Source organism: Borostomias antarcticus (genome assembly GCF_949987555.1).
Source record: "Borostomias antarcticus genome assembly, chromosome: 11".
Classification (NCBI taxonomy): Eukaryota; Metazoa; Chordata; class Actinopteri; order Stomiiformes; family Stomiidae; genus Borostomias; species Borostomias antarcticus.
The window spans coordinates 26,727,933-26,740,966 of NC_140244.1; the positions used below are offsets into that span (position 1 = coordinate 26,727,933).

The 13,034-nt window shown below is 48.8% G+C and overlaps 1 protein-coding gene across 1 annotated transcript in view; it reads left to right on the forward strand.

Moving 5' to 3' along the window:
- Positions 1–3,132: 3,132 nt before the first annotated feature.
- Positions 3,133–13,034, forward strand: part of gripap1 (GRIP1 associated protein 1) — a gene marked incomplete at its 3' end in the record, with an annotated part of 44,633 nt that continues 34,731 nt past the window's right edge. The window contains exons 1-7 of the mRNA XM_084446227.1: positions 3,133–3,403; positions 4,799–4,865; positions 5,454–5,515; positions 6,955–6,981; positions 7,244–7,351; positions 9,941–10,097; positions 10,442–10,587. Of these exons, the coding sequence (XP_084302353.1) occupies positions 3,362–3,403; positions 4,799–4,865; positions 5,454–5,515; positions 6,955–6,981; positions 7,244–7,351; positions 9,941–10,097; positions 10,442–10,587 (609 nt within the window). The 5' untranslated portion in view covers positions 3,133–3,361. The remainder of the gene's footprint in view (positions 3,404–4,798; positions 4,866–5,453; positions 5,516–6,954; positions 6,982–7,243; positions 7,352–9,940; positions 10,098–10,441; positions 10,588–13,034) is intronic.

Here is a 13,034-nt window from a genome sequence, read left to right on the forward strand (position 1 = left end):
CGTCCTGGACCCCTGTCTGGACAGGGTCATGGACCTCAGTGACCTGCCGGTCAACATCCTCCAGCTGTGACCTGAACCAGTCCAACTCCGACCGCAAACCCACCGCCATCCGTCCCGGGGGTGTGACCAGAGACCGAACAGGAAATAGACAGCTCCCCCCCCTGGGGTCGCGACCTCTGACACGCGTCTCAGACCGACGGCTAGGAACTGGAGCGCAACGCGACCACTAGGACTCCACCACACACACACACACACACACACACACACACACACACACACACACACACACACACCTGTCTGTCTGCACTGTCTCGCAATGTTATGTTCAATGTATGAATGGCTACACGTCAGTAATAGGATCTGGGTATATTAGCTGCTCTAAACGATCTTTGTCAGCAGGTGTCACTAGTGAACCTTAGCTGTGTTCGGAATCGCTCCCTATTCACTATATAGTGCACTATATAGGGCGTCAGCCATTTTGTTTGCAGTGTCCGAATTCTCCACGGAATTTTCGTTCCCTATATAGTCCACTATTTATTACCCACAAGTCACCTTGATTTCCAGGGTACAGTGCATGTACCCTACATTTTCTCCGGTATACCACAATGCAATGCAGTTGAGTTGTCTCGCGAAGAGGGCTGTGAACGGAGGATAGCGGCGGCAACTTTCGTGTATAAACTGAAGGAACTCGAGCTTGCGGAGCTAAATCGTAAACATGTAATGTTTGTAAACATGTTAGTTGATCGTGCGCTTCATAGCGAGCTAGGTAGCGCGGCTATAGCCAACGTTACATCTTGCAATTAACAGACAGGACCAAAGTAGAAAAACCACACATGCACATGATTAGAATTTAAATTTCAACACTTTATTTGGGATTTAACATTCAAAATGAACACACAAAAGCAAATCCGATACTACCTGAGTGAGTACATCTCAACCTGCAGCATGAATGCTCCCTGTTAGACTTGTTTGTTACACGAGGGCGCATCCGCCTGCATCACACGAATGACGGACGCATTTTTGTGATGTTCGGTGTAGTGTCCGAATACTCCTTAAACCATTCCCTAGGTAGTTCACTACATAGTGAACCCTATATAGGGAATAGGGAGTGAGGGAACGAGGGAGCGATTCCGAACACAGCCCCTGTGTGGCCTCAATACATCCAAGGTGCGGCCAAGTTGGTTGATTAGTCGACTTGTTGACGTCATTGACTGGGCGCTATCCATGGTTCTGATAGCTTTCTCTTTCTGCTCTCTACTTTCCCAATACAATAGCCTGTAATAGACAATGGACCACACCAATACAATAGCATATAATAGACCATGGACCACACAAATCAAATCAAACTTTATTTGTATAGCGCATTTCATACACAGAGGCAAAACAATGCGTTTTACACAGAGCAAACGTGGGATGGACATACTGTAGGTCCTACCCCTACATTTTCCAGAGGGAAGCAAAAAAACAGTTCAGCTAAGGGCCGAATAAGTGAGCTGTCATAATTACAGCTCTTACAGTTGTCTGATATCACCCATGACCACACGGTGGACTGTCAAGTGCCCCAAGGGCCGGAACATTAGGCCCAAGAGTCAGACATGAGAGACGAGAGGAACATCAGGCCCAAGAGTCAGACATGAGAGACGAGAGGAACATTAGGCCCAAGGGTCAGACATGAGAGATGAGAGGCCTACGGGGGCAGATCCGGCCCAAGCTCCTGAGACAGGTGGTAATAAATATTATAAGTGGATCCCTCTAAAAAACGGATGGATGGATGAATAATGAATGGTCCACACACACATGGAACTGACAAGGGCCCGGCTAGATCTGGGAAAGTGATAAGAAACCTCTATTCTTTACCTTAATTCTGTGATGTCCTGCTGTGAGTGAGAGAGATAAGCTGTTGAATGCAGGGATTGTTAATCTGCCAGGGAGGAGAGAAGGACTGTGTTCATCCGAAGAGACGTGATGTCAACACCCTGCCCTCCTGGAAGAGGGTTCAAAAAACAGCTCGCGAGGAGGGAGAGGCACTTCTTTCCATCAACAGAGGAATGGAGAAAGTCAGACTTTTCTTTCCACCAACAGAGGCGTGGAATCAGTAATCAGCTAGAGACCTAGGAGCTATTCTCTTTCATGTTTTTATTTTTTAACCTGTATTTTTCATGTAAATGGATTATCTGTATAACTTCACCAAATTTTATATAAAGATTTTTACCCTTGCATCAGATATTTTCCCCTCGCCTTTATTAGTTTGGTGAGTATTGATATATCTGAGTCATTGAATTGATGATTGAGATTTAGCTAAAAGGTCTTACAGCAGGGCGATTAGGCCCGTCCGCCCAGGTCGACTAAAGAGGGTCTAACCTGGGCCTTTCCTCCGGAGAGGGAGGTTGAAGAGGAATGTGTGTGTGTGAGTTGACACTGAGGAGTTGACCTTTGAACTGTGAGCACGAACAGAGGTCTAAATCAAGGGGCACCGTTCCCACAGAGGAGAGTACATTGGAGCACACACACACATTTGGGAGAGAGAATTGGGAGAAGCATTTTAAGAGAGGCTGTGACTGATTGACTCATGTGATGGTAGTTTAAGCAATAACATATCAGATTCATGAGCCCCGGATAACAATAAAACCTGGTGGGGAGTGGAGCGGGTGGTGAGGTTCTATAAGCCGTGGTAGGGACTTCACATAATAAGCCATCACCTTGAAATCATTCAGCTAATAGCCTTGAGGTCAATAGGTCAGTAGCCTACTCTTCAACAACTAATATACTATAATTCGGCAGGCAGGTCTGCAGTCCTTCTTTGGCACAACACCGGCTGCAGGCCACAAGTTCCAGACCCCTGGCCTACACCATATCTTCAAGATACCCACAGTTGGCTAAACATATCGGTTGAAATGACAGCGGAACATCTTACTATCACCTGTTAGCCAAAGGGCATCTTCAAATACATTGTAAAGAATCATAAATATAGCCTTAACTTCCACCACATAGTGAGACATGCACCCTGTGGTTTCAACCGTTACCGCATTCATGGATATTGACGCCACCTACAGGACAGGTGCAGCACTGACAACTGTCACTGGGTGGTGTCACTGACCCACAGGTTATCATTTTCCATTGCATCTCAGCATACACAGCGATTTTCCCTCTAATCCTTCTCCGTGGACCGCGCACAGCTGATCAACCCAGAATGGCATAGCCTAGTGGATGTTTTGCAGACGTCGTAGCTCTCACACTACCACCCTCTCCCCTGCAGCCACCCTCCGACCAACCCCAGCACCAGGAGGCCATTCTCTCCCCCTGTCTTCCACCTAGTGGTGCTCTAGCTAGTGTGTGTGTGTGTGTGTGTGTGTGTGTGAAGATGGCGCAGGCTCTATCCGAAGAGGAGTTCCACCGCATGCAGGTACGGAACCGCTCGAGATGCGCGAGGTCAGTCTGTAGCTCTAGCGCGCGAGCTCCTCTCGGGAATGTCTCGTGAATGTCGACCAGGAAACGGTTGGTTAGCCAGTTAGCTTGCTATGCTAACACCAGCTATGTAGACCTATGGCTGGCTAGGCTATTATGTGTTAGCCAGTTAGCCAGTTAGCTTGCTATGCTAACACCAGCTATGTACACCTATGGCTGGCTAGGCTATTATGTGTTAGCCAGTTAGCCAGTTAGCTTGCTATGCTAACACCAGCTATGTAGACCTACTGGCTAGGCTATTTATATATTAGCCAGTTAGCTTGCTAAGCTAACACCAGCTATGTAGACCTACTGACTGGCTAGGCTATTTATGTGTTAGTGTCCTAGCACAGACTATTTTCGTTGCGTTAGCTATTGATTATAACGTTGTTAGTGTACATAGGACACCTTTTTATACGCCCCCACCCCATGAATGGCTGGATAACAACACAGTGAAGCTAGCAAAGGAAGCTAGGTCGGCTAGCATTAGCTAGCTAAGCAACCGAGCTAGCCGACGTCAAACCGTCAGCATCCTCATGACACCGACCTGCTGATGTCGGTCACGGGGAGCATTGTTGCTTGTTGGGCCAGCTAGCCTGCTGCTAGCCTGCTAATGTGAGGACACCCAGATCAACACACATCACACTGGGATAGCTAGCTAGCTGCTGGGTAGCCAGGGAGATGCTTATCTGATGCTCGCTAGCTTGATAATAGCAATACTGTAGCTTTTATTAGGTTTAGGTTTATGACACCTGCCTAGCGTTGACACTTAAGCGTTTATTTCCAGTGCACAGTCATAATCATCATCATCATCATCCTTACACAAACTCATCATCCTCATTTCATCATCATCATCATCCATACACTAACTCGTCATCATCATCATCATCCTCACACAAACTCATCATCCTCATTTCATCATCATCCATACACTAACTCGTCATCATCATCATCATCATCCTCACACAAACTCATCATCCTCATTTCATCATCATCATCATCATCATAGTTGTCATCATCAGTCTTGTACACTATGGTGTAGTGGTGACTAAAGAAGTGGAAGTGGGTATACTGTAGTAGAAATGTTAGTTTTTACATTAGTGCTGTTTAAAGATGTGGGTCTTAAGAAGTGGGTCTTAAGAAGTGTCTCTACTGTGGGTCCATAAAGAAGTGGGTCTACTGTGGGTCCATAAAGAAGTGGGTCTACTGTGGGTCCATAAAGAAGTGGGTCTACTGTGGGTCCATAAAGAAGTGGGTCTACTGTGGGTCCATAAAGAAGTGGGTCTACTGTGGGTCCATAAAGAAGTGGGTACCTCCGTTTATACCCACTACACCACTTGTTATTGTCTCCCAGGCTCAGCTGCTGGAGCTGAGAACACAGAACTACCAGCTGTCTGACGACCTTCGCAAGAACACTGCTGGTAAGACGCGTGTGTGCATGTGTGTGTGCGCGTGCGGGCACACCTTTATTTGTCTTTAAGAGTGCGTGGTGTGTGTGCGTGCGTGTGTGCGTGCACGCTTTTTCCTCATGACCATGAGCTGTATAGCTTTAGGGCTGGGTATCGAGTCGAATTTCAAGAATCGATCCGATTCTGATTCACAAGGTTCGGAATCGATTATCACGATTCAATTTGATTCAATATCGATTTGGTTAGTGTTACTAAAACCTTTTTTTTTTTTTTGCTGTAACCTTAATTACATGACTGCCAAGTTATGCAACACATCAATACTAGGGCTGGGTATAGATACTGATTTCCAAAAATGAATGAATGAATGAATCATTGAATGAATGAATGAACTATTCATTCCTTCATTTATTCATTCATTCATTAAATAAAAGATCGATTTTGGGATTCATGAATCGATTCAGAATCATTTGATTCAGAATCGATTCAGAATCGATGAATCGATTTTTTAAACCCAGCCCTAGTCTGCTTGAGGCTCGGCCCTACCATTAAGTACTAGTTCATGCTATGACGTGTTTGACTGAATGTTTCTGTGTGTTCCAGAGCTGAATGCAGTCCGCCTGAAGACGGCCACCCTGGAGAGGGACTACCTGAAAGCCTTGAAGGTAGAGGCCGCGCCTCCTTAGAACCTAGCTAGCATTACACATTACATTACTGTACATTACATTACATTACAGTCATTTAGCAGACGCTTTTATCCAAAGCAACTAATGATAACTGCATTTAACGTAGGAAGAGCCAATGTACTACTACTTGCCAGAACTCACAAGTGCATCTCCTTTCTAAAACAAGTGACTAAGAGCATAATCTAGTGCTGAATGCAAAGTGCAAGAATAGTAATCTAAATTACAATAGGTGTTTAAGATGGAGGATTGTTGTTGTACTTCTTGAAGAGGTGAGTTTGAGTCTGTGGTGAAAGATGGGCAGCGACTCTGCTGTCCTGACGTCAGTGGGCAGTTCATTCCACCACTGCGGGGCCAGGACAGAGAAGAGCCGTGACCGTGTCGATCGACCGCAGGGGCCTCGGAGTGACGGGGTGACCAGTCGCCCTGAGGTAGCAGAGCGTAGCGGTCGGGAGGGGGTGTAGTGCTTGACCATGGCCTGGTCAAACCCTACACCTGGGACTACTAGCACTGTAGCTGCTGAGGTTATGGTGACTGCTTTAGGGCCTGCTGGCAGCCGAGCGCCCCCCGGTGGAGGGGGGATGCTACTGTACACAGTACGGGCTGAGATGCACACTATGTGAATACAGTGTGTTAGCGATCATCATTAGTGTGAGTTTGAGGTCTGATTAAGAGGGTAGGGGAAGGTTTCTGGGAGGAGCTAACACTCTAAGGTTTCTCTGACATGCAGAATGTCCACTGGCATGTCTTTTAGGTGTAGGTGTAGTCTGCGTCTGAGTAGAGTTTAGATAGACCTACACTTGACAATTTCCAGATGACAGCTGTATGTTGTTGTGGTGACATCAGCCTTCAGATGGCTGTCCCTCACAATATCACAAGATTCATGTTATTCATCTGTTCAGTGCCAGCTGTTGTCGTATTGTTAGAATTGTTTAAATTCCAAACATTTTATTATACAACAGCTAGTTCCGACCGTGCATTGTGATTGGCTGAGACGCATTCCAAGCAGTGCCTTAAAACCCTATAATGGCACTGGGTTAATCACCAAATGTATTCCTACTCCGTCGCTCGTAGCGTACTCGCGTTGCCTAGCAATCGTAATCAAAGTCGGAACTAGCTGTCGTATCGCGGAGGTCTGAAACAACATATTTAAGCAAGACTGAACACTATAAACCCGTCTTTTTCCAAAATAAAATGAACGACGGTGCAGTGCTGTTGTATAAAAGCAATAAAACTTTCGAGGTCGTGCTTTAGTGTGGTTTATTGGCACGGCTGTGGTGCCTACACTCCGCTTCACGTCGTGCCTGCGGCCGCACTACAGCCGTGCCAATAACCACAGTAGAGCACGACCTCTCGTGACTTATTGCTTAAAAAGACTGTAAAGTCCGCAGTTCTCATTTGTTTTCCATTCTTCTCCCCAGGCTTTGAATAAGAGCAAGAAAGCTCAGGTGAGTTGCATTCTGTCAGACTTGCTTAGTCCTGGATATCATTCCCACAGCTTCACAGCGCCATCTGCTGGCCAAACGTGTATCTTCGCCCCAGTAGAACGTTGCCTGCGTGCGTGTGCGTGCGTGTGTGTGTTTGTGCGCCTGTGTGTGTGTGTGTTGCCCCGGTGAACTCGCTCAGTCTCATGTCTAAACGCATTGCTGTGTGTGTGTGTGTGTGTGTGTGTGTGTGTGTGTGTGTGTGTGTGTGTGTGTGTGTGTTTAGGAGGTCGATGCCTTGCTCAGTGAGAATGAGATGCTGCAGGGGAAACTGCACAGCCAAGAAGACGACTTCAGACTGCAGAACAGCACCCTGATGCAGGAGCTGTCCAAGGTGTGTGGGTGCCTGTGTGTGTGTGTGTGTGTGTGTGTGTGTGTGTGTGTGTGTGTTAGGGCTGAACGATTTGGGGAAAAAAACTAATTGCGATTTTTCTGACTGAAATTGCGATTGCGATTCGATTTGCGATATTTTTAAAAAACATCAATATTCACTGTGTAATGGATTTAAACACCTACCACATGAGATTGCATGAGAAAATCAACTGTTCTATATTCTAATGCAAGGATGAAAATATAAATAGCTTCCAACTTTTCCAACTTGTAGGCCTTTTATTGATAAATAACAGCAGCATCCATCCATCCATCAACATACACGTCTTTCACAGTGTCCGTGGGCATAGAACATACATGAGCTATTAGGACTAGGACATTTTCAAGAGGCAAGTCAATCACTTATAGCTCAGGAGCAGCATCCAAGTTGCACATTCTGCCATCAAGTTAAATAAAGTAATAATACTAATAAATAAAACTTTACAATAAGAAAATAACAGGATCTTTCAGTAAATAATCTCTGGCATTGCAAAAGAGGTAGGTCGTTCACATGAACAGCAACGACAATGTTAAACAGAATGCCAAAAATGTGCGGCCTCTAGGATTAAGTGCATAACAATTATTCAAAACAGAAGCATAGTGGCCCCGGACCAATCCCCCCTCCCTCCCTCCCTCCCTCCCTCCATCTCTCTCTCCATTCCTCCCTCCCTCCCTCCCTCTGCCCCCCCATCTCTCTCTCCCTTCCTCCATCCCTCCCTCAATCTCTCCCTTCATCCATCCCTCCCTCAATCTCCCTTCATCCATCCCTCCCTCAATCTCTCCCTTCATCCATCCCTCCCTCCCTCAATCTCCCTTCATCCATCCTTCCCTCAATCTCTCCCTTCATCCCTCCCTCCCCCACTCTCCCTTCATCCATCCCTCCCTCAAATCTCTTGCTTCATCCCTCCCTCTCCCTTCATCCACCCCTCCCTCTGTTCCTCCCTCCCTCTCCCTTCATCCCTCCCTCCCTCAATCTCTCCCTTCATCCCTCCCTCCCTCTCTCCCCCTTCATCCCTCCCTCCCTAAATCTCTCCCTTCATCCATCCCTCCCTCTCTCCCTCAATCTCTCCCTTCATCCATCCGCATACAGTTCTGGGAGGGCGACTTGACTGAAATATGTGCGGGAGGGAAGCACGTATCTTTTATCCAGCGTTTGGACAAGGTTTCGAAACCCGTCTTTTGTCACGGTGTTAACAGGCACCATGTCTTTAGCGAGGTACTTTGTCACGGCGTTGGTTACCTCACGGTGCCTTCGTGATCCTTTTTCATACGGGGTAACGCTTGCAAATGAGTGTGAAATGGAGGATTGTTTGCTAGACTGGGGTACATTGCTAACGTTACTTTCACTCGCTTTTTTGGCCATGCAGGCATCGTATATCTCCTTGTGGTGCTTACTCAAGTGTTGATACAGGTTGGTGGCGTTTCCCCGGGATGTAGCAACTGTTCCGCGGCAGGTCTTACAAAGCACTGTTCTCTGTTGTACATCTGTCCCCTGAAACCCGAAATATTGCCATATTACGGATGTACTGCTTTTCTTAGCTATTAAATGCTCTATTTCTTCTGGCTCAGCCGATGACATTTCCGGGTCACGAAGACGTTGGCTACTGAGCTACCGGTGTAGGCTAGCCATGTGTTCAGTTCACTCGTAGTTTCACTCATGTTGTTGGTGGGCGGACCCTACAGCAGTTGCCATTGGCCACTTTTGATTGTTGAGCAAGCACCGTATTAATGATTGGTGAGCATAACTGTCATCCAAGGGGAAACGCTGGTCCAGACCCAGACACGCTTCATAACGCAGCCTAAAATAATCGCAGCCTTTGCGATTTGCTAATCGCGTTGTTTCAAATCGCAATTTCGATTTGAAATCGATTAATCGTTCAGCCCTAGTGTGTGTGTGTGTGTGTGAGAGGCATGCAGGAGCTGTCCTTGGTGTGTGTTTGTGTGTGTTTGTATGTGTGTGTGTGTGTGTGTGTGTGTGTGTGTGTGTGTGTGTGTGTGAGAGACATGCAGGAGCTGTCCAAGGTGTGTGGGTGCCTGTGTGTGTGTGTGCGTGTGTGTGTGTGTGTGTGTGTGTGTGTGTGTGTGTGTGTGTGTGTGTGTGTGTGTGTGTGTGACATGCAGGAGCTGTCCTTGGTGCTGGATCCTCATTTCAACAGCTGTGTTTGATATTTATATAAAGCAGAGTCTGTGAGATCATGATACCTGCCTCCACACTGTCCCCAACATGGGTTCCTTCAGTACCAACTGCCCTGTGGTTCTTGTTAGCGTAGCAGGATTGCTAGGTGTGTTTCGTGATCAGATCAGTGTGGTTCTAGACAGAACTCTCCTGGGTTCTAGCTCTGTTCTCAGATCAACGTTCTGTGTGTTCTCCCGTGTTACAGTTGTGTTCTGTGTTAACATTCTGTGTGTTCTTCTGTGTTAGAGTTGCATTTGATGTTAAGGTTCTCTGTGTTCTCCTGGGTTCTAGCTCTGTTCTCAGATCAACGTTCTGTGTGTTCTCCTGTGTTAGAGTTGCATTTGATGTTAAGGTTCTCTGTGCTCTGGTGGGTTCTAGCTCTGTTCTCAGATCGAGCAGCTGGAGCAGGAGAACCAGGGTCTGAAGGAGGGGCTTGCTCTCGACCCCATGGCCTCCAGCCCCGCCTCTCCGCCCGTAGACGCCGAACTGCTCCGTCTACAAGCTGAGAACACTGCACTTCTGAAGAAAGTGGCAGGTGTGTGTGGACTGTGTGTGTGTGTGTGTGTGTGTGTGTGTGTGTGTGTGTGTGTGTGGGGGGACTGTGTGTGTGTGTGTGTGTGTGTGTGAGAGAGAGAGAGAGAGAGAGAGATAGAATGAGAGACAGAGAGCAGGAGAATAACAGAGTTTAATCGTAGTAAAGTAATTGACCTTGAAGTAATTGAGAGAGAGAGAGAGCGTGTGTGTGTGTGTGTGTGTGTGTGTGTGGTGAGGATGGCACGGTCAGTGTGTGGGGTAAATTTTATCCACACCTGGGCGGTCGTTACATAACAGATACACATCTCCTGTACCTCCCCTTAACCCCCCCTCCCCCCCCCCCAGCCCTTCAAGAACGCCTTGAGAGGGGAGCCCAGGTCAATGAGACCGTCACCACGGAAACAGACGGCACCAACGGTGTCCAGTGTCACTCTGACGGCAGCGGGAAAGAGGAGGAGCCTCCAGCGGGAACCAATGACAGACTAGAACAGGTCTGACACATTTAGGTCTCGTCCTGGAGCGTTTCTAGTCTAGAGTGGCGTCTCCTCTCCTCCTCTCTCCTCCTCCCCTCTCTGTCTCCTCTCCCCTCTCCTCTCTCCTCTCCTCTCTCTCCTCCTCCCCTCTCTGTCTCCTCTCCTCTCTCCTCCTCCCCTCTCTGTCTCCTCTCCCCTCTCCTCTCTCTCCTCCTCTCCTCTCTTCTTCTTTCGTGTAACGTCAGAGGTCCAACTCGGTGTCGTGTAGCCATGCCAGCATCTCGGGTCCTAGGTCAAAGAGGCTGGCTTCCGAGGGTGGTCTGTACAAGGGGCAAGTGGTGATTATATGTTCGGCTGTCTGTTCAGGGTCACCGCACTCGCATGCCGCACTGTCTGCCAGGCCCCACTTCTTCATCAATGTTTTAAAACGACCAACCCCAGTTCGCAGGCGGTTCAGTGTGGTCCATTGCCGGCGTGGTAGGTCGTCTCCTCCTATGGCGCCACCTCCTGGGTCCCAGATGTAGTGATGGACGCGGGAGGGCCCTGCTGACTGCCACTCCTGCTTCCAAGCTGCTGCCAGCCAAGCATCTCTGGAGATGTCCTCAGAGGTGGAATTGAGCATCTCTTGCGCTGCCTTGTTGTAGGGGTGGCGGGATTTGAGTCTGCTTGGAGGAGCCGCTGTTGTTGTGGTGTTGTGCAGGATGTGCCACACATATCTTTTTGCTTTCCTGGCCAGGGCGAGGGTGGCAGCCTCCCGTCGGAGGCCGGCCGGGGCTATTCCCGCGAGGACTGGCAAGAGGGACACTGGGGTAGGCTTCAGGCATCCAGTAATTATTCGGAGGGCACTGTTTATAGCCACGTCAACTTTGCTTGTATGAGGGCTTCTGCACCAGACTGGGGCGCAGTATTCCGCTGCAGAGAAGACCAGAGCTTGGGTCGATATTCGCAGAGTCTTAGCGGATGCTCCCCAGGTTATTCCCGCAAGGCGGCGGATCAGCGCAACCCTAGATGTAACTTTGGCCTTGACTTCTTCTAGATGTTGTCTGAAGGTCAGGGTCCGGTCCAGACGCACACCGAGGTACTTCGGAGCTTGCTGGACCTCCAGGCGTTTGTTGTCGACACGCACCTCCAGTTCCCTCTTTGCTTCTCTGGTGCTTAGATGGTATGCTGCTGCAACTGTCTTTCCGATGCTGAGCTGTAGACGCCACCTTCGAAGGTATGCTACCAGAGTGCCCATATCTTTGTTAAGGCCATCTTCCATCGCCTTCCACGTTGGACGTCTCAGCATGATGGCAAGATCGTCTGCATAGCCGTACTTTCTGGATGTTGTGTAAGGTAGGTCATGTATGTAGATGTTGAACAGCATCGGTGAGAGAACTGACCCCTGCGGAACCCCGTTCCTCAGTCTTCTGAGTCTACTGCGCTGGCCACTGCTGGTCTGGAGGACGAAGCTGCGGTTGGAAAGTGTCTCCATGATGAACTTCACCATGTGCCGGTCTGGAATTATCCTCAACAGCTTCAGGTGGAGACCACGGTGCCACACGGTGTCGTATGCGGCAGTCAGATCCAGGTACACTACCCCAGCTTTCTCGTTGTCCTGGAAGCTGTCCTCGATGTCCTGAGCGAGTAGTGTTACCTGGTCTGTTGTTGATCTTCCACGACGGAAACCAGCTTGTTCCCGTGGGAGCTGTGAGTCAACCACTGGCTCGATGCGGCTATGGATCATCCTCTCCAAGATTTTAAATGGGACACAGAGCAGCGAGATGGGCCGGTATGATTTGGGGTCTTCCGCAGGTTTATTTGGCTTTGGCAGAGCTATGACGGAGGCACGACGCCAAGTCTTTGGGAGCTTTAACCTCTGGTAGCACGATGTGAAGAAAGCACAGAGCCAGCGAGATGTTGTTGTGCTCTGGTGGATGACGAACTCCGGGTGGATGTTGTCACGGCATGGAGATTTTCCTGGCTTGAGTTTACTCATGGCCTCACTGAGTTCCTCTTCCGTAAAGTCTCCCGAGATGTTGGAATCGACACTGGCTGCTCTCAAGATGCAAGACACCTCACGCGATGTCTGTCGGGCAAAGTCTTTGTCTGCATCCGAGAAACGGCCGTTCTTCAGGAGCTGGGATGCGATGGCATCAGCTGTGACTGGGCAGCTGGAAGGTGTTGTGTTTCTGCCAGTAAGCTGGTTGATGGTCTGCCACGCCTTGCGACTAGAGTGGGTGAAGTCGATCGATTCAACGACTTCTGTCCATCTGGTCCTGCGGGTGACGTCCAGCCTCTGGGTCAGAGCTGCTGCAGTCATGTCCACCTCTTCTCTGGAACTAGCCCTCTGGTGGTCACACAGAAGGCGGCTGCACTCCTTGTCCCAACCTGGGATGTAGCTCCTGTTGTAGCCACGTGGGATGGCCTTCTTTGCCGCACCCAGGAGGATCCGGCAGTAGGCTGTGTAGGCCGCATCCGCGTCC